Source organism: Triturus cristatus, chromosome 11, assembly GCF_964204655.1.
Source record: "Triturus cristatus chromosome 11, aTriCri1.1, whole genome shotgun sequence".
In the NCBI taxonomy this organism is placed as follows: domain Eukaryota; kingdom Metazoa; phylum Chordata; class Amphibia; order Caudata; family Salamandridae; genus Triturus; species Triturus cristatus.
In genome coordinates this window covers 1183044289-1183066081 of record NC_140594.1, presented here as the reverse complement: position 1 = coordinate 1183066081, position 21793 = coordinate 1183044289, and the positions used below count along the sequence as shown (strand labels likewise).

Below are 21793 nucleotides of genomic sequence, written 5' to 3'. Positions count from 1 at the left end.
GGAGCTTTCATAACCTTTAGTCCTTCCTGCCAAATGAAAAATCAATAATGGGGATAGACCGTATTGGTTTCCTCGGTTGATCCTTAAAATCATAAAGGAACCAATCATCCTTCTTTGTTTCCATAGGAAGGAAGAACTGTTGTGTTGCCCTCTCCATGAGAAGATGAAAACCTCCGATGTCAACTGGAGGAGAGTCTACCGGAGCAGGAGTCGAAGACTGACAGTCATCCCATTCCATAAGGAGTGATCTGTAATCCAATTCTCCTTCCTCCCCATCGTCGTCCGTGGTGTGAACGTCCTGAGAATGGTGCGAAGGTACCGGAGAATTTGGCCTGGGCGACCTCCATGCTGATGAAGACTGAGGAACAGGTGTAGGTGGTATAGAAGAGGCAGATTCAGATGGAGGGAAACTGCGATAATGATCGTCCAACATCTACTGTATATTATTTAGAAGAGCCAAAGGCAATCGGGCCATAGGGATTGGATCTGGAGCCTAAAGAACAGTCTCCGGGCAATAGTCATCTTCTTGATCCACATCTTGACATTTAATGAAGAGCTCAGAAGGGTTCCTGGCAGTACGAAACCCATCAACCTCATCCGATTCGTCATCTTCTCCATAGTCCAGCAACTGGTCTAGTAACACAAGAGGAACCTTAGTAGGGGAGGTGTGAATTGGAGAGAGGACCTCCAAGGAAGCTCCACGTCTTTGTAGCAAAGAAGGCACTGCCATCAACGGAGGCAACTGCGTAGACTGTCGTAGACGATGTACAAGATGCTGTGGGCGTAGAGGACGACCAAAGCTGAAGAGCCGTGCATGAAGACAGTTGTAGCGTTGACAAGGTAGCCGTCGACGACACTCTTCTAATCTTAGTCATCAAATGAACGTCGACAGTAGACTCAACAGCTTTCGTCGACGGGACCGGTCTCACGGTGACGGATTCAAGAGTAGACGGCGAGGAAGCAGACGTAATTATCATCCGAGGCTTCAGCGACGAAAAAGTAGTAGTCGACGTCATGGCGACGGAAGGCTTCGTCGACGAAGACATCATAGTCAAGCTAGTCAACGAGGGACCCCATTTCTATGGTCAGAAACTTGTTTTGAAGCCTGAGACTTCACAGTCTCTCAGGGGCGTAGATGGCAGAGTTTTACTGTTAGGTGGAGGAGCCTTTTTTGAAGTAGAAGGTAGCTCAGCACTCTTAGAGGTGTGCTGTGTTTAACACCTTAGCCCCAAGAGGAGAGAAATCCGTGTCACCAGACCTTCTAGAAGTAGTAGTCTGAACGAACAAGTTACTTACCTTCGGTAACTATGCATCTGTAAGAAACATTAGTTAGATTCCTCCCCTTAGAATATCCCCAGGCGTCAGGCTGGATCCGGAAAGATTTTGTCAGCAATACCCCTTGCGCGTCGCTAGGCGTCTGCGGCTCCGCGTCGGTCGTCGTCGTGCGCCGGAATGACGGAGTACTTACACGCCGCCCTCGCGCGCTGACGTCAGATCTTGTACACAAGGCCCTGACAAGGATAACCTTAACCCTAGATGTCGGTTCGCAGAACGGGGAGGATGGGTGGGTCGGTGAGGAAACTAATGTTTCACAGATACAGTTACCGAAGGCAAGTAACTTGTTCATCTGAAAGAAACACGTTAGTTAGATTCCTCACCTTAGAATAGATACCCCAGCAATACCAACCCTGGCGGTGGGAAGCGAACCAAGATCACATCAGAAAGTCCTGGAGAACAGAACGGCCAAAGAAGCAGTCTCTCCGGACTTGGCTGTCCAGGCAATAATGCTTGGCAAACGTGTGCAGCGAGGCCCACGTTGCTGCCTGACAGATGTCCTGCAAGGGGACTCCTCGGCCCAGGGCTGTAGTCGCTGCTGTGGCCAGAGTGGAATGGGCCCTCAGCCCTACAGGAGGGTCCTTTTTAGCCAAGGAGTAACAAGCTTTTATACATAATACGACCCACCGCGAGATGGTTCACTTGTGTACTGCCCGCCCCTTCTTAGCACCCATGTAGCCTAAAAAAGAGTTGGTCGCCCACCCGGAACGGTTTGGTGCGGTCCAAATAAAAGGACAGTGCCCGTTTTGGGTCAAGACGGTGGAGCCTCTCTTCCTAAGGATGCGGAGGTGGAAAGGTAGGCAACGTGACAGCCTGCCAGATGTGAAAGGCAGTCACCACTTTCGGAAGAAAGGAAGGACAAGTCCGGAGGACAACCTTGTCCGGATGGACAGTAAGAAAAGGAGGCTTAGAAGATGGAGCCTGGAGCTCACTCACCCGCCGAGGTGATGGCTACCAGGAAAGCAGTCTTAAGAGTCAGAAGACGAAGGGGACAATTATGAAGAGGCTCAAAGGGAGCGCACATCAGATATGTCAAGACCAGGTTCAAATCCCACTGAGGCATTACGAAGGGGACAGGAGGAAACATGTGAGTAATGCCTTTGAAGAAACGAGAAACCGGGGATTTGAAAAGAGAAGGCTGATCAGGAAGACGTAAGAAAGCAGAGATAGCAGAAAGATAACCTTTTACGGTGCCCAGAGCAGAGCCCTGCTGGGCCATGGTAGAAGAAAGAGGAGAACCTCAGAAAGAGGGGCGGAAAGGGGATCCACAGCCGTTGCTGTGCACCATGCCACAAATTTGTTCCACCTGCAGGCGTATACCGTTTTTGTGGAGGGACGCCTGGCTGCCAGAATCACATCGCAGACTTCAGGAGGCAAGTCAAATGGCATCAACTGTCGCCGCTCAATCTCCACGCATGGAGGTGGAGACTGGACAGGTTCAGGTGGAGGACCGTCCCCTGCTGCTGCGACAGAAGGTCCTCCTGAAGAGGCAGTCGGATCGGGGGATCGACTGACATACTGAGTAGCTCAGGAAACCAGTACCTTCAGGCCCAATCCGGAGCCACCAAGATGACTTGGGCGCCTGATCTTCAGCACTCTGGGCAGAAGGGGTATAGGCGGAAAGGCATACAACAGACTGCAACTCCACTCCCGACGAAAGGCGTCCCCGAGCGAGTGCTGCCTTGGAAACTCCAACGCGCAGAACTGCTGACATTGCGCGTTCTCTTCGGTGGCGAATAGATCTAACCAAGGCTCTCCCCACTGCCGAAAGAGGCCTTGCGCCACGGCCGAGTTTAGACGCCATTCGTGATCCATCATGCACCGGCAGCTGAGTTAGTCTGCTCTGGCGTTCAGAGAGCCCGCCAGATGTTGAACCACCAGGGTGATTCCCTGATGTTCCAGCCATGTCCAGAGGCGCAAAGCCTCCTGACAAAGGGTCCACGACCCCACCCGGCCCCGTTTGTTGCAATACCACATGGCGGCGGTATTGTCCGTGAACACCTGCACTACACTTCCCCGGACAACGGGAAGGAATGCCGTCAGTGCTAGTCGGATCGCTCCCAGCTCCAATAGGTTGATATGGAGCTGAGACTCCGCTGGAGACCAGAGTCCTCTGATCTCCGCCTCCCCCATGTGCCCCCCACCCCCCCATCCCAGGAGGGACGCATCAGTCACTACTACGTGCTCCGGTTGGGGTAGGGAGAGGGATCTGCCGCCGACCCAAACGCAGTCCATGAGCAACCACTGCAATCACATTCGCCACCTGGCGTGATGCACTAACAGGATGCTGGAGGCCATCAGACCCAGAAGCCGCAGCACCAACCTGACCGATACCCGGGATAGAGGCTGAAAGATGGGAATCAGAGCCTGAATATCCCGGACCCACTGTTAGAGGATAAGCCCGGAACTGCGCCGAGCCCAGAACCGCTCCGATGAAGAGGAGCTTCTGGGAGGGACTCAGATGTGACTTCGGCACATTGATGGAGAACCCCAGCAAAGGCAGGAGGTCGGCCGTAGTGTGGAGGTGGGAGACGACTTGGTGGGGCAGGCCCGCCTTCAACAGCTAGTCGTTGAGATAGGGGAAGACTGGAACCCCTGATCTGCGCAAAAGAGCTGCGACAACCGCCATCACTTTCGTGAACACCCGAGGGGCACTGGGGAGGCCGAAGGGGAGCACCGTAAACTGAAAATGCTCCTGACCCACCGTGAACTGCAGGTAACGCCGGTGGGCCGGCAGGACGGGGATGTGAAAATAAGCGTCTTTCAAGTCCAACGCTACCATCCAGTCTCATGGGTCCAGGGCAGCCAGACCCTGAGCTAAGTTGAGCATCTTGAACCTTTCCTTCCGGAGGAAGGCGTTGACGCTCCTGAGGTCCAAGATAGGGCGTAGGCCCCCTTTGCCCTTCTTGGGAACCAGAAAGTAGTGGGAATAACAACCACGGCCTACTTCTGGACCAGGAACGCGCTCGGCCTCTTTGGCCAAGAGGGCCGTAACTTTCTCATGTAGAAGATTGAATATGCTACTTACCAGTATGCATCTGTTCTTGGCATGTAGGGCTGCTGACATTCATATCTGTGCATAGATCGCCGCCTAGTGTTGGGTCCGGATGTTTGCACGTTGTTGTCCTGGAAGAGTCTTCGAAGTATCCTTGGATAGGTGACTCCTCCCATGGACTACAGTGCGCATGGGCATCCTCTCCATCCTCAGATTGTTTTTCGCCATTGTGGCAGTGATGGAGTAGATACAGAAAGTGATGACCATGCTTGCAATAATTCTGAGAGCTGCAGCTGCGACAGGCGCCGGGGAGGAGGGAGGGCGATATGAATGTCAGCAGCCCTACATGCCAAGAACAGATGCATACTGGTAAGTAGCATATTCAGTTCGAGGCATGTGGGCTGCTGAATTCATATCTGTGCATAGAATACATAGCAGTGCCCTCTATTGGCGGCGGCTACCCGTGCCAGCTGCAGCGGTCTGAAAAAGTGTTTTGAGAACAGCCTGTCCTACAGCTGCCTGCTGTTTTGACTGCACATCTACGCAATAGTGTTTTGTAAATGTGTGTGTAGTGGACCATGTGGCTGCTCTGCATATATCATGCAGGGGAATATTTCCTAGGAAGGCCATGGAAGCCCCCAACTTGCGTGTTGAGTGGGCTCGTGGTGGAATAGTTAATGTGCGTTTTGCCTTTTGATAACAGATTTGAATACACTTAACTATCCATCTGGCTATCCCTGCTTTGGAGATGGCGTTACCTTTGTGGTGTGGGGCAAAGGCAACGAATAGTTGTTTTGTCTTCCTGAAGGGTTTAGTCCTGTCGATGTAGTACATGAGGGCCCTCCGTACATCTAGTGTATGTAATGCCCGCTCTGCAACAGTTTGTGGGTTTTGGAAGAAAACGGGCAGTTCAATAGTCTGGTTCATGTGGAACTGCGATATTACTTTGGGCATGAATTTGGGGTTGGTACGTAGTACGACCCTGTTGGCGTGAACCTGAATAAATGGCTCTTGAACGGTTAGTGCCTGGAGTTCACTAACTCTTCTTAGGGAAGTGATCGCTACCAGGAAGGCTACTTTCCAGGTAAGGAATTGAATCTCGCATGAGTGTAGAGGTTCAAAGGGTGGACCCATCAGGCGTGTGAGGACCAAGTTGAGGTTCCACATTGGAGCCGGTGGGTGACTAGGTGGAATGACTCGTTTGAGTCCTTCCAAGAATGCTTTGATGGCAGGCACTCTGAATAGAGAGAGGTGCTGCCTGGTTTGCAGATAGGCTGATATTGCGGTCAAATGGACACGTATAGAGGTGTACGCCAGATTGCATCGGTATAGGTGTAAGAGGTAACATATGATGTCGTGGATGGATGCGTCCAGCGGGTTAATGTCATTATTACCGCAATAAATGACGAACCTTTTCCATTTGGCTGCATAGCAAGCTCTTGTAGTGGGTCTCCTGGCCTCCTTGATGATGTCCATGCAGTCAGGTGGCAGATTGAGATAGCCAAACTCTAGGACTTCAGGAGCCAGATCGCCAGGTTCAGCTGTTGCGGATCTGGGTGCTGAACCTCTCCATGGTTCTGCGTCAAATGCGCGGGTTTGATCCGCAGCCTTTGATGCGGTACCACGGAAAGTTCGAGGAAGGTGGTGTACCACGGCTGGCGTGCCCACGTGGGAGCAACTAGGACGAGTGTCAGGGAGTGTTGTCGGAGTTTGCGAGCCACCAGCGGTATCAACGGTGCTGGGGGAAAAGCGTACGCAAATCTGCCGGACCAGTTCATCCATATCGCATTGCCCTGCGACTGCGGATGTGGGAATCTGGCGGCGAAGCTTTGGCATTTTGCGTTTTCGCTTGTCGCGAATAGGTCTATCTCTGGGTGACCCCACTGCTGGAAGTACGGTTGGAGTACTGATGGGTGTAACTCCCACTCGTGCATCTGGTGGCTGTGTCTGCTGAGCAGATCCGCCATCTGGTTGTCCTTGCCGGGGAGGTGTTCCGCCATGAGGAACATGTTCCTCTGAATGGCCCACTTCCACATGCTCTGAGCCAGATGAGACAACTGTGGAGAGTGTGTCCCTCCCTGTTTCTGTATGTAGTACATTGCGGTCATGTTGTCCGTCCGGATCAACACGACCTTGTTGCACAGATGTACTTTGAAAGCCTTCATGGCCAGGAAGATTGCCATCAGTTCCAGAAGGTTGATGTGCATCTTCTTCTGTTGTGTCGTCCATAGTCCCTGCACTGTGTAGTGTAGTACATGAGCTCCCCATCCCTGGAGAGACGCGTCCGCTGTCAGTACTATTTGTGGAACAGGCTCTTGGAACGGTCGCCCCTTGCAAAGGTTTTGTGGATTCCACCAATGCAGAGAGTTGTATGCCCGACCGCTCACCAACACTAGGTCTTTCAACTGTCCTTGAGCCTGATTCCACTGACGTGCTAGGCACTCCTGAAGTGGGCGCATATGTAATCTCGCGTGCGGGACTATGAAGATGCAGGAGGCCATCATGCCTATCAACTGCATAAACACTCGCGCTGGAAGCGAGTGATTGGGTTTGAACTTGGAGATCAGCATTTGTATGCTGTTGATCCTCACTAAACTTGGCTGAGCTGAGGCCGCCAGAGTGTCTATAGTCGCGCCCAGGTACTGTTGTACGTGTGCGGGCTGGAGATGGGACTTTGGGTAATTTAGTGAGAATCCCAGACTGTGAAGAAGGTGAATGGTGCGGGACATATGGCTTGCACATTGCTGGGCCGACTTCGCTTGAACGAGCCAGTCGTCTAGGTAGGGGTAGACGTGTATATGCTGCCTCCGTAAGTGTGCTGCCACCGTAGCTAGGCACTTCGTGAAAACCCTGGGCGCTGTTGTCACGCCGAAGGGAAGGACTTTGAACTGATAGTGCTGCCCCTGAACAGTAAACCTGAGGTATTTTTTGTGTGAGGGGTGGATGGGTATGTGGAAGTACGCATCCTTGAGGTCCAGTGATGCTAGGAAGTCTCCCTGCTTGAGAAGCGGAAGGACTTGCTGTAGAGTGAGCATGTGAAAGTGCTCTGAAAGAATGTACTGGTTCAGGGGTCTCAGGTCTAATATAGGCCTGAGCGACCCGTCCTTTTTTGGAATTAAGAAGTAGAGGGAGTAAACCCCCGTGCCCTGCTCGTGGATGGGTACGAGCTCGATAGCGCCTTTTAGAAGCATACTTTCTACCTCTTGCTGTAAGAGCGTTAAGTGCTCTGAGGACATAGGACGGTTTCTTGGTGGTATTGTGGGTGGAGTGGAAGTTAACTCCAGACAGTAACCGTGTTTTATAATATCTTTGACCCACCTGTCCGTGGTGATGGAGTTCCACGTGGACAGGAACCGTTGTAGCCTTCCCCCGACAGGTGTTATGTGGTCGGGAGGAAGGGAGAGGGCGTCACTGCTTGTTCTTGGGGGAGGACCTGGTGTTGCCGTAGCCACGTCCTCTGCCCTTGGTACTGGAGCCACGATAGCCACCTCGGGTGTTCTTATCGTAGGTGGTCTGCGTATTACCCTTGTTATATGTTTGTTGTGACCCCTGTCCTCTACCTGCCCCCTTGTTTCCGGGGCGACGAAAGGAGCCGCTCCGAAAGGACTGAGTTTGTAGGGCGCCCATGGACTTTGCAGTGTCCGTGTCCTTTTTTATCTTCTCGAGGGTGGTGTCAACCTCAGGTCCGAACAAAAAGTCGGGGTTGACGGGCTGATTAAGTATATTGTTTTGTACCTCAGGCTTGAATCCTGAGATACGTAGCCAGGCGTGACGTCGTAGGATGACGCTAGTGTTGATGGCCCTGGCAGCCGTGTCTGCAGCGTCTAGTGCACATTTAATGGCAGCATTTGTGAGTAGCTGTCCCTCTCTGATAAGGATTTCTGCACCTTCTTTGTAGGGGTCAGGGAGGTGCTGAAGAAGTTGCTCCAGTGTGTCATAGTGCGCTCTATCGTAGCGAGCGAGGAGCGCTTGAGTGTTAGCTATGCGCCATATGTTTGCAGCTTGTGCGGCAACTCGCTTGCCGGAGGTCTCTAGCACCTTGGACTCTTTGTCCGGGGGAGGAGCGTCACCCGTTGTCTGCGAGTGTGCCCTCTTGCGGGCATTCGCCACAACGATGGAGTCGAGTGGTAATTGGCCTCTGATGTAAGTAGGATCCCCAGGTGCTGATCTGTATTTTTTATCGATCCTGGGGTTTATCACTCGTGCCCTGGTGGGTTCCTTGAAAATGTCAGTGGCTGGCTTGAGGACCCCCTTCAACATTGGCAGAGTCTTTACATGTCTTTCTGAGGATGCAAAGGTGTCCATTAGAAAGTCATCTTCGATGATATCAGAGTGAAGCTGTACATCATGGTTGTTTGCCGCACGTTCAATCAGAGCGTTGAACGCCGCAGTATCCTCTGTGGGTGATGTTTTTGGCCCATATAGTTGTGTGTCCTGTGCATCAAGAGGTGCACTGGGGTCTGCAGGGTCGCCCCAAGTTTGGTCAGGGTCCTGCTGGTCATCAGGGTCCGTGTCCACATGGTAGGGGACTTGTTCATCCAAGTAGTCCCCCAATGCATCCGTGTCGGAGCGTGTGGGGGAGGCCCGGTGTGGATCCTGGTAGGGTGAATAGAAGGGTTCATACAGGAGAGGTTCTGAGTCCACAGGCAGCTTCCTCTTTAGCGGGATCCTGAAAGGTTCCAATGGCGGTTCCGAAGTTATCCTTCGGCCGTGGAGAATCATCCTGCCAGTGTCGGCGTCGATGACGTGTGACGGAGACGGCTCGACAGGTGTAACCGCAGTTTTGGTGACCTGTGTCCTGAGTTGAAACGCCTTCGGGATTGTGGGTGGAGGCAAGCCGAAGGTAATGCTGGTCGGCACCGACGAAACCGCCGGAGCCGAACCGGAACCCGACGGGTCCTGGAGGGCGTCCTTGGATCTGCAGCCTGGCATCGCGCCAGGCCGTACTCGGGGCGCCTTAGAGGTCGTGGCCCCCGCCAGGGTCGTCGAGGCGGCTGCAGATATCTTCTGCGCCCGTGGCGCATCGAGTCGAGGTGCGGAGATCACCGTCGACGTCTTCGACACGTGAGGTTTTGGTGTCGTCGAGGGAGTGCTGCGAGGCGTAGCAGGCGGGACGGCCCTCGGTGTCGGTGGCGTCGACGCCGGTAACCGGGCAGGTTTGTCGGCGCCGATGACCTTCTTCCGTTTGTCGACTCCCATGTCGCCCGTCTCGAGTTCGGCACCGAAGTCTCTCTTGGTGCGGTCGGTGCCGACCCGGTGCGCTGGCGTCGAAGGTGTTGAAGGCCTCGATCCGACTAGCGCCACTTTCAGTTTCGGTTTCGTAGGAACCTGAGCAGCTTTCGGTTTCGGTTTCGTGGAAGGGAAACCAGCTGGCTTAAGCGGTAATGGCTGCCGCTGAACGTCCGAGGCCGGGCCCGAGGGCGGGGCCGAAGGACTGCGTGATAGGTCTCGGGTAAGGCCCGAAGGCGATCCCTCGACCGGAGCCATAGTCTGTGGCGCTGGTGAAATTTCGGTCTGAACAGGGAGGCCTTGTTCATCATCGGAGCTACTCTCTTCGGCTCCTAAGGCCTCCTCGTCGTCTCCTACCTCGGTGTCGTCTTCACCTCTGTGGAAGAGTGACTCGTCGGCCTCGTCCGATCCGTGTTCGTGTTCGGAAACGGGACTGGAGGGTAAGACTTCTACTTCTTCGACGTTGTCAGCCTCGTCGAAGATGTCAGCTGGGGCCGGTGCCGCGTGCTGCGCTTCGAGCCTCGCCGCTCGACGATTCCGCAGAGTCTTCTTTGAACGGAACCGGGCACAGGCCATACATGTCGATTCGTCGTGGTCCGGCGAAAGGCATTTGTTGCACACCGGATGGACGTCGATGTGTGGGTACTTCGCATTGCATACCGGACACCTTTTGAATGGCGTCCTGGATTCCATCGTCGAAGTAGAGTCGATGGACAGGCAAATGCGAACAAAGTCGGTGCTGAAAGTTAGTAAACTAACAAAAAGTATCGAAACCCGATCGATAAACAGTACCGACGCGAACTAAAGGCCTTGTGGCCTCGACAAAAGTTTTTCCTAACTTGAGCTAAGATAGCACATCCGAACCCAATGGCGGAAAAAAACAATCTGAGGATGGAGAGGATGCCCATGCGCACTGTAGTCCATGGGAGGAGTCACCTATCCAAGGATACTTCGAAGACTCTTCCAGGACAACAACGTGCAAACATCCGGACCCAACACTAGGCGGCGATCTATGCACAGATATGAATTCAGCAGCCCACATGCCTCGAACTAAAGTGATCCCCCGCCATGTGGTGGCATGGCTGGAGGGGTCGTCTCGAAGGGGAGGGAGTAGCCCCTTGGAACGATTTGCAGCACCCACCTGTCCAAAGTGATGGAACGCCAGTGGAGCAGGTGATTGCGAACTCTGCCTCCCACTGGCGTGGAATGGGCCTGAAAGCACGGACTAGGAGGGCTTTGAGGCGAATGCTACTGGGGTGGATGTGGATGGACCGGCACGTTGTCCCCCTGTACCGCCTCGGCGGAATCCACGACTGCGTGGAGGATGGTTCTGCGGCCTGTGGCTAAGCGGACGTGAGGGGGCGCCCCTTCCTTGGCCACAGAGGCGAAAAGCGGATGTTTGCGGGCGCGGGCCGAGAGACCCAAGGACTTGGCCGTAGCCTTGGAGTCCTGAAAGTGCTGCAGCGCACTGTCTGCTTTGTCGCCAAAGAGGCGAGCGCCATCAAAGGGCATGTCCATGAGGGTGCTCTGGACATCCCCGGAAAAAAAGACTAGTACCACAACCAGGCGTGACGATGAAGCGCCACCGTGGACGACATTGCCCTGCCAAGCGAGTCAGTCGTGCCCAAACCACATCGAAAGGCATACTGCGCTGCGTCCCGCCCGTCGGCAAGAGGCAGAGCGAGCCGTGTCCGGGCCTACTCCGGACACAGGGCCAGCTCGTCCTGCACCGTATCCCACAGAGAGTGGGAGTAACGGTCCAAGAGACAAGCTGTGTTCAAGGACCGCAGCCCTAAACTAAGGGAGGAGAACAACTTTTTGTCAAACTGCTCCAGCCTCTTGGATTCCCGATCCGGGGGAGCGGACGGGAAGGAGGTCTGGGAAGTAGAGGCTTGGATAACCAGGCTCTCAGGGGTGGGGTGTTGGGACAGAAAACTGGGGGTCGCCCGGAGCAGGGCGACGGCGTCGGGCCACGTTCCGATCCACAGGAGGTACTGTGGAGGGCTTGGACCAGGTGCCCTTGAGAACGTCCATCAATGCTTCGCTAAACGGCAGCAGAGGCTCCGAGGAGCTTGCTGACGGTTGGAGCACTTCAGTGAGTAGGTTCGTCCTCACGGCCACAGTAGGGAGCTCCAGCCCGAGGGCTTCGGCCGCCTTACGCAACGCCATAGAAAAGGTAGCACCTTCCTCCGAAGCCACGGTTGGAGGAAAGATGAAGCCAGTTTCATGGGAGGTATCTAGTCCACTGGCATCCCCTAGCTCATCTGCCCAGTCCCGTGATAACTGGCCCTGGTGGGCCAGAGGACCCTCAGACCCCTCCCAGTCGCCAGTCATCTGATTCCTGATAAACAGGGGAATAACCGGACGGAAAATGAAATGGTCATCCGTTGGATGCGGCGCCGGATGGCGCCGGGCCGGGCCCAGAATGGGGAACGGCGGCGTCCAGAGACGGCGCCGGAGATGGAACCGGTGTCTACGCCGGCGGAGGAGGCGTCGTGAGGTCGACCGGCATCGACAGATCCAGGCCTGGATCCCACGGGGACCTGCGGCGTCGGGACCGAAGTAGAAGACGGCACCGGAGCCGCCGGCTCGCTAGGCCGCCCAGTCGAGCCCGCGGGCGCGCTGGCAGGCGTCGACGGCGGAGCCAGGCCCCTCATGGCCGAGAGGAAGGCACTGATCTCTGCCGGAGTCACGTCAGTCCCAGGGACCGGTGGGTATGGGGACGGACGCGGCTCCTGCGGAAGCGCGGGGGTGGTACCACCCGGACCCTAGACCGAGTCGCGCGACCGGCGAGGGGAGTCCTAAGAGCGATGTCGTCTCTTGGACTTCTTACCATGCTTCGACTTACCCGAAGACTTGGAACCCGACGAGCAGTGATGGTGGCTGCGGCTCCGCAACCGGTCCTTCAACCTCCTGGACCGTGAACGGCGCGGAGCAGAGTGCCGGAGCTAGAGAAGCTTAGCCTTCGAGGTCAAGGCCTGGCTGTCGAGGCACGACTCGGAATCGTGGTCGGCCCAGAGGCAGTAAAAGCACCGGCGATTGTGGTCCGTTACTGACATCAGTCGGTGATAGGAGTCACAGGCTTTAAAACCAGGCATCCTACCGGCACCAGTTCGAGTCGACAAACAAAATTAATAAAATAAAAATAAAGAGTCCAAAAAGTTTGTCAAAAAGTAACTAAAGGGGTAAGCTCTTCCCGGATCATGACGTCAGCACGCGAGGGGGCGTCTAAGTACTCAAACGTCATTCCGGCGCACGACGCCAACGACGGACGCGGAGCCGCAGACAACGCCTGGCGACACGCAAGGGGTATTGCTGACGAAAAATCTTTCTGGTTCCAGCCTGATGCCTGGGGATATTCTAAGGTGAGGAATCTAACGTGTTTCTTTCAGATAGAGGCAATACTTCCAACTTCAGATAAGGGATTGTCCTGAACTTTAATCTTCTGTAGCCACAGAAGCAGACATCCCTCTCTGTCCCTTAGAGTCTTTTGTGGGAAAGTTCTGCAGATCTTGCAGTCTCTCACCTGGTGGTCAGGATACAAGCAGTAAATGCACTTCTTGTGGGGGTCCTCTAAAAACAGCCGGAGCTTCCCACAAGATTCACAAAGTCGAAAGATTTCTTTGAAAAAGAAAATCGTAACATGAAGAATTCCTGAAGAAACCGGAGAAGTACTGAGCAGAGCTCAGGGAGACTCCCTTCACACGACATGCGGTAGAAAATCTGAGAGCCTGAGCCTCTGAGGAGAACATTCTGGAGGGTGCTGTCGCCCGATTGGCTGTAGTTTGGACTATATATAACGACTTGGACGAGTCATGAAAATTGAGTTTTTTTTCTTTTGATTCCTAGCTACTTTACTTCCCGATTCTAGGTTATCTATGGCATGGTTTCTATATGCATGTTCACTGCTATTTTTATGTACCGTGGAACTCCCACTCTGACGGGGAATGATTCAGGCATGTGAATCTATATGAAAGATACCCCAATACTGTAGAAGTTGGAGCATTTTTCATTTTTGGAGGTGGCAAACAGGACTTGGAGGGTGAACCCCCAAAGCCAGAAATAAAGGAGTAGAGGTTGGGGGTAGAGTTCCCACTGGTGGACTAGCTGATGCATCCTGCTGGGCAGGTCTGCAAAGTCGCTGTCCACTCAGGTATGTGTTGTATGAGAAGATGAATCTCGCACTGTATCGCCCACCGCCAAAGGCCCTGGCCTAGGGTCGACAACTGAAGGGGGTGTGTGCCACCCAGTTTCTGGAGGTAAAACATGGTAGTTGTGTTGTCATCCCAGCCAAGAAATCTCTTCTGTTGGATGAGTGGGAGGAAGGCCCCGAGGGCTAACTGTATAGCCAACAACTCTAGGTGGCTGGTGTAGATCCCATTGTTTGGGTGTCCACACACCTTGTATGTTTGTCTTCCAAGTGTGCTCCCCACCCCTTCAGGGAGGCGTCCGTGGCGATTGTCACTTGGGGAATTGGGACAAGAAAAGGCCTTGCCTGAAGCAGATTGCTGACATTCCACTACTGCAGAGAGCAAAGAGTAGGGTGCAAAATCAACACTAGATATTCCCATTGGCCTCCCCTCCGCCTGTGACCATTGAGCCCTCAGGCATTCTTGCAACAGACATGTGGAGCTATTGCTATGCAAGAGGCAATCATGCCTAGAAGGTGCATAACAGCCCGGACTGTTGCCTGGCGATCTGGTTGAAAAGGAGGCATAATTTTCTGGAATACCTGCACCCTTGCTGGGCTAGGAAAGGATTTCCCTACTTGGAAATCTAGTATGGTCTCCAGGAAAGGCTGCACCTGTCAAGGTCGGCTATGGGATTTGGTTGCATTGTTCGAATCCTAGGTTGTGCAAGAGCTGTATGGTGATGTGTGTGTACTAGGCTCTGCCAATGCGTGGTGCTCTATCAGCCAGTCATCCAGATAAGGAAAGCTGTGGATGCCGCTCCTTCAGTGTTGAGCGGCTATCACTGCAACACACTGTAAACACCTGGGAGCCGTGGTTCCTCCAAAGGGCAGCACTTTGAACAGATGATTCAGACCACTTACCACAAACCAGAGGAACCTTTGCTGTGGGTACGCATGTGTTAATAGCCGTCCTGCAGGTCGAGAGGGGTCTAGAGAAGCTGCCTTGCTGTAGCAGTGGGATGACTGCGAGGGTCACCATGTAAAAATGTTCCAATAGTAAGTACTTGTTGCGTGACCCAAGGTCGAGAATGGTCCTCAAGGATCAATTTTTTGGGGTATGAGAAAATACAAAGAGCAAACCCCTTTGTTTCTGTGTTGGGGTGGTACAGGTTCTATTGCCCCCTTTGCCGAGTAATCCGTGCATCTCCTAGAGGAGGTGCTGATGTTCCAGAGAGCGCATGTGTGCAGGGAGGAATGTGTGGTGGCGTTAGTGAGTTCTAGGCAATACCCTACCACTCTAACATCTAGAACCCACTGACCAGTGGTGATCTCTGGTCAATGGGGCAGTACCCATGTAATCGTCCCAACAGCTGTTGGATGGTCTTGGGGAGGGTGATTGAGCTACTGTTTTACAGGTGCAGTCCCTTTTGGGCTGGCACTTTTTCCTCAGACTATTTTTGCCCAAGTATTCTCCTGTACAGCAACCCTGGGTAGGTGGTTGCTTCTGCTGCCTGGGGTAGGACGTAGAGGCCTCCGGGGTGGGGGTTTTGGCCCAACCATAATAGTGTACAGCAAAAGGAACCGTGGGTAGTTCGTGTTTGCAGAGCATCCCATGGCTTTAGCGGTCTGTGCCTTTTTATTATGTGCATCTCAAACTTGGCCCTCAAAAGGGTGTTCTCCATATAAAAAGCAAGTTCGAGGTTTGGAACCTCAGGTTTAAAATCGGTTGACTTATGTTGCAGTCATCCCAGGTGTCCTCAAGTGGTGCCTCAGAGGGGTCATAGAGAGACCTTGACTTTTCACCAACCCCTGAAAGAGGTGATCCCTGTGGTGAATGTGTCATAGGATCAAAGGATGTTAAGGGAGAGATGGGTAGTGGTGCAGGAGGGAGGTAAGGAGAAAGCAGAGAAGGTGTTGGAGGAGAAAGCAGAGAAGGTGGTGGAGGAGGAGGCAGCCTTGGCGGAGGAGAGTTTCCCCTTTTGACACTGATGCCCCTTGGGTGTCAGCCGTGAAGGCTGGTTAGGTGCCTCCTCAAAACTTAATTCCTTTTAGGAACAGCCAGGTCTTTTGCCTTGTCCAGAGGCTTGTCCAGGATCCGGCCAGGCTGTATGTGTATTAGACCAAGTTGTGTAGGCGCTCAAGTACTGACTGCGCAAAGTCATTCGAAGCAGTGGAAGATGCAGGTGTGGATGGTGTCTAGCTCTGAGCCAATGGTTTTCGAAGCACATACAATGCAGAGCTTAAGAGTCTGGCGGCCTCTGGTCCGAAATGGGTATCTTCATTTTAGAACAGTTTTTGGGGTCGTTCGCAGAGCCGGTGCAGCGGACAAGGTGAATGGGAGAGTCTTGGGAAGCAGACTTCGATGCCAAAGTATGGGCGTGCGTCGGACTCAAATTACCTCCCTCTGTGCGGACCAGTGGTGTTGAGGCAGTGGTGACCCAGAGGCCTCATGAGCACTCCGGGAGCTTGAGGCCCAGACTTCTAGAGGAGGTAAATGAGGACAGGAAGTCATGTGTTGGATGCTGCTACTCACTGGACCACCTTGGACTATCTTTGTGCTTGGTCTCTCCTTGTCAGAGCCCAAACTCTCAGCCGAGAAGACCTCCTGGACTTCACCACTGATTTTCTTTTGCTACTGATCGCCCTTGAGGTCTGTCCCCAAAAAAGGTCGGCGGTACCCTCCTGCTGTCAGTGCACCATGGAAGTTGAGTAAATTAGATGAGTTTGTCGATTCCGAAGAGTCTTTATTGTGGGACGTGAGAGACTGCGCAGGAGTCCTCTCAATGGTCTGGAGACAAGCAGACCTTAAGGACTAGATGGAGGACTGTCCTCTAGTATGCTTAACACTAGGGGCAAAAAAACAGAATAGAGTCCTTTCCATCCATAGACCATTCTCATGGGTTGAAGATGAAGTAGAGGAGACCTGCAGCTTGAACTTTCTGGGTCCACATAAGCTGTGTATTATTCATGCAGAATTACCAGTCTTCTACTAATGGTGGGCTTAGAGTCACTGACGATCTGGTACTTTGTTCCTCAGATGTCAGGCATATGCCTGAACGCCCCTCGGCATGGATGCAATCTTCAGATTTTGTTTTCTGTGGCGACCCTCTTGTAGTTTACACTTCCTGTTCTATAAATTGATGTCCTTTTCTTCTGCAAATTAATGTTCTTTTCTGTGGAGTCAGGTAGGTTGCATGGTAATCCAGAAAATTATTCCAAGCTGCAAAACTACTCCGAGTTAAGTAACTACTTGTTTTGCAGCATGAATCTCTTCTGGATTCAGATGTGAACTGATTCAGTAACCGAAAACCCCATCTTCAGGAGGTTTGGTTGAAAAGTTTGTATTTGGAAATAGGTGTCTCAGTAATTTGTCCTACCAGTGCTTCTTTATAAGCTTGGTTGTCCACACGGTAATGTGGAATGAAGGTGTGCAGGGAGGACCATGTGGCAGCCATTCAGTTTTCCTTTATGAACACATTATGAATTATGGCCAACGTCACTCCTTTTTCCCCTATGTGGAGTTCGTTCTCAGTTTCCCATCCAGTGATAATTGCTGGCTAATAAAAATGTGATTGTTAGTGACTCAAACCTTGAAGGGGGGGGGGGGGGCGGGGGGGGGGTGCGGAAATATTAATTGCTTTCCTTTACTGATTGCCTTTGTTTCCTGTAGGCATTTCAAGACAGCTTTTCTGATATCCGGTGTGTAAAGGGCCCATTCAGCTTAAGGTTTTGGCTGTTGAAAATCAACTGGTAGTTGTAAAGCTTGATTGACAAAACTCTGGATAAGTGCTCATTACCAACCAGTCTCTAAGAATTTGCAGACAAGGATCTTGTGTACAAGGGCCTGGAGTGCTCACCCTTTGTAATGCAGCATCAATAATTGAGAAGGCAGTCTCGAGTGTTACGTACTGGAGTGCTTCACTATGCATAGCCTCAAATTATGCAGACTTAATACTAGATGTAGTTCTAGACTGGTATGGGGCAGTCCTGGTGGCACTATCCTCTTATATCCTTTTAGGAATCTATTAATGACTGGCCTTTGGAATAAACTCCATCCTATGACCCCGCCCCCGGCAGGTGAACTTAAAAGATCCCTGTACCTGTTCCACTTCGTGAAGTAGAACTTATGGAGAATAAACACCTCCACAAACTCCTAGCAGTAACTCAGTGTACCCCATCTTTTATGGTGCATGAAGAACTTTGGCAGGGTTATATTTCTGATACTAGCCATATGGCACCAATAACGCACTAGTTGAAAATCTGGTTGAATCCTTTTCTTAAACTGAACCACTTTATCCTAGAGGACTGCATAAAGATTGATATTCCATGGTTCGATTAGGTCTCAGAGCAGCTGAAGATCTTAGGCTGTCCCGAGCTATTCACGAATCATAGGCAGATTTGCTCTAATGAGCTGAGATATAAAATAATTATTCTTCGCAAGAAGGATGGCTGAAAGGGAAAACAGGGAACTCACCAAATCTACAGTAAGGCAATATGCAATAGTGAGCCCAGGGACCCTAGGACAAACTTAATGGACGTACATTGAGTCAGTAGCATCTTTCTCTTAACTAGGTTCAGGTTTAATTTGATCTATTGGGATCTATCTGTCCCTAGGGGCTTTACCAAGACAGGTGCTTTTATGGCTTGCTCGTGGTAATTTTTTGGAACAAGACCTTACGTTTTGTTTGTGATTTTTACAGCAACCTGCGGAAAAAATATATTTTCCCATTGTTAAGGCATTGTACATTTGCAAAAGTGAAACCGGCCCTGAAATATTTGCAAATGCTGTCCTCCCATCTGATTTATTTTGGAATTGCCCGCTTTTTATCAGGAGCTTTAAGACAAAAGGAACAAACTGCCTGTAGCTTAAGTTTGTTATTTTTTTTTTACACTGAATTGTTTTAGCAGTTTGAATTGAATTGTACTAATGGTTTTATACACATCTACTGCACTATTCTACCTGCACTTTACATGGTGGTTTAAATTTTTTGTCTGTGTTCTCAGAGCTACACCTTTTGATTATCTGATATAGCCATATGAATTATTATTCTGCGTCTTAAGATATTGTATTGATTTGTTTTGGTATGTCTTCATGTAATTGTGTGTTTGACCTGCTTTTATGGCCTAAAAGTTTGACTTGACTGAATTCAGGTACCAGAAAAAAAAGCCTGTAGCATAATACAGCCAACTTACAACTGGAGGAAGAAAGCATATTACAAATTAGTCCTACTTTACAGTGCGAAACCTACAAGTTGAAGGTTGCATTCTAATTACTACAAAGCCTTAAGAAAATAACCACTGTTACTGTTCCTGCTGAAATTTTACTATTGAGCGGAATCTTTGCAACAAAGCTTATGACACCCCTATCTGACCATCACATGCCAACTATTGTCCAACTGCATGTCTGGGCTTGTGGCTGAAAAGGCACCAGTGGTATTACTAATAAACCTAGACTGCATTTTTCAGACAGCAGTTCATTTTTCTGGAGAGTCCTCAATGTAGGCAAGTTAACAAGTCCAGGCCTTCCATGAACAGGCGTGTTCTTGCAAAAACCCTACAGGAGGGCACCTCGACCAGTGATCCCAAACAACCCATGGAACACTCAAGGTTAGGCCACATAATCCACTTTATAACATCTCTACTCACCAATTGAGGAAACATTTTCAGGAATACCACTTCAAGCAGTAAGGGGCTAACACTCGTATCAAATATGCTTAACTGCCTCTGCCCAGCAGTCTTGAATGCTAACAGTATGGCTATCTAACATAACTGTAAAATGCAAGCCGGCAAAAGGAGAAGGGGACAGAAAACAGAATCTGTGCAATTGGCATTTTTAAAACTTAACATTGAAGCTCAGTGTTTAGAAGACAAAAAAAAAAAGTATTAAACATGGACCTTAATAGTTCAACCTCTCCCTGTTGACTACAGCGACTTAAATATAATTATATAGTCAGAATATTGCATACCATAAGACAGCAAATTACCTCCAAAAAAACGAAAAAGAAAAACACTGAAAACAGAAAATTGAACACATTCCACCCCAAACCATCTACTTGGCTTGCTTGCCCTTTTGAAAAATACTCCAACCCAGCATCCCTTACCAGAATTATTGTTCCAAAACTACAGTCCAAAAATGGCTGAAGAACTACATTTATTGTTACTTAATGCAGGTGTTCTCTAACCACGTGGGCATGCAACCTGATTGAGCCAACCCTATGACCAATAAATGCTGCAAACAAACCGCCAACGCAGCATTACCGAAGCAATCGTTGTGCAGCTCCTGCAGTGATTGTTTGAACAGGGATACCAGGAAGTCCAGAAGATTTGGCAGGAGGGAACTGTGTGTGGTTAAAGGAGGGAAACCCTGGAGTGTACGGGTCGCCAGTTCCTTGATGAGCCTGCAAAACATAAGAATCCTGATTAAACTGGTGTCAGGATTCAAAGGAAACCAGATTAAAGCTATAGAAGTGCGATCTCCTTATAAAAAATTGGCAGTTTTACATACAAATAAATTCCAACATCTGAACGCACTTTGTGATAATAAAGTGTCAATAGCCACCTGCAATAAGTTTCTGAAGATTAGGGAGAGCACACAGGGGATGGAGAGGAGAAAAGCGTGCCACAGTAAGAAACGCGCCACTTTTATTCGCAGCCCATTTGTCACACCTGGGCAGGCTGATAATTAAGACCGAGCAGCAGTGCCCAAGGTATGCCACACTATGCTCTTGGCCCCCACTCCCCATTAGAAGTTTCAAATGATGTGCAGAGACGGAGTTTTCGGTTACTAGCATTACTGAATGTTGCAGGCTACCCTGATCTCTTCAGCCAGCGTGTGCCTGCAAGTATAATCTACATCTGCCAGCGATACCCAACTGTGCAGGCAATCCCTTAACACCCATTCATCCTAAAAAGCGGCTACAGCTGCTGACTTTAGAACTGGGGCATGCAGGTTTGAATTCCAGCCTCAGCGCTTGGCTCAACATAGTGGGATTCGGGGGGGAATGTAATCTGTGCATGTAATGTGAAGTAGGTTTGAGTAAATCCCACTTTAAGTGCACGATCTTGTACAAAGTAAGCTCGTACGGCGCAGCACTCTTGCTTCACAGCTAGTCACACTACACAAGTACATAAGTAGATCCATATTCCCACGGATGTGAGCTCAACAAATTCATAGCCAATGCACACAGGATTTTTCTTTCATTCCTGTACTTTTTGTCCTGATCTTACAATGGAATAAACAGGACATAATACAAGAATGAAAATAAATACCCTGGACAGAGTTAAACACAGACACTTGTGAAACATGAGTTTTTTTAACACCCTTACAAGGATCTGGTGTTTCTTTATACCAGTATTCACTGAACCTTCCCACACAAACGCAGAGGAATGAAAAACCACAACCAAATTAAAGATGAAAAGCAAATCACCACTGTGGTAACGGCCCATAGACTCACTTCACCCACAGACTCCTCTTTATAATGTACATCTGGGGTACTTCATCTTAGATAATACACATTATGTGGAAAGCATTCAAAGTCTTGAATTGTCTTCTGCTCCACAACAGCTAAAGTTCCATTGAAAAGTTAATTGTTGGTTTCATTCTGCACGCTGTCTAAGCCAGTACTGTTCATTCGGATTCAGCTCCTGAAGACATGATCCACATTCCACCCCTCCGCCGGACGCTAGACTGGATCTGGACAGTGGCAACACACCAGCAGCAGGCAGTGCTGAAGGAGGTCCTGCACGGAGCCGTAAGGTCACTGGAAGTGGTATTAGATGGATACATAGGACATCCAGGCACCAGTGATGTAGCTTACATCCTTCATTCGGCACACCCAAGAAGACCAGGGCGAAAAGATTAAAGTATAGCCCATAATCAAACAAAACAGAATAGCTAATTCTCAAGCGGGAAAGTGGAATGGAATCTGCATGAGCCAACCCACCCCTTCAGGAGGAATCTTAAATAGTCAACACGTTGTTCCAATGGAAGTTTGAGCTCGCAAACTTTGTGCAAACCACTCTCAAAACTACCATCAAGGAGACGGATTGAGGATGCATCTTTCACAGTTTAACCAGAAAATGGTAAACTACCGTTCCACCAG

General features: G+C 50.8%; 1 protein-coding gene across 1 annotated transcript in view; it reads right to left on the bottom strand.

Moving 5' to 3' along the window:
• TFRC (transferrin receptor) overlaps positions 1-21793 on the bottom strand; it is a 454042-nt gene that overhangs the window by 316161 nt on the left and 116088 nt on the right. The window contains exon 9 of the mRNA XM_085635983.1: positions 19950-20089. Coding sequence (XP_085492109.1) covers positions 19950-20089 — 140 coding nt within the window. The remainder of the gene's footprint in view (positions 1-19949; positions 20090-21793) is intronic.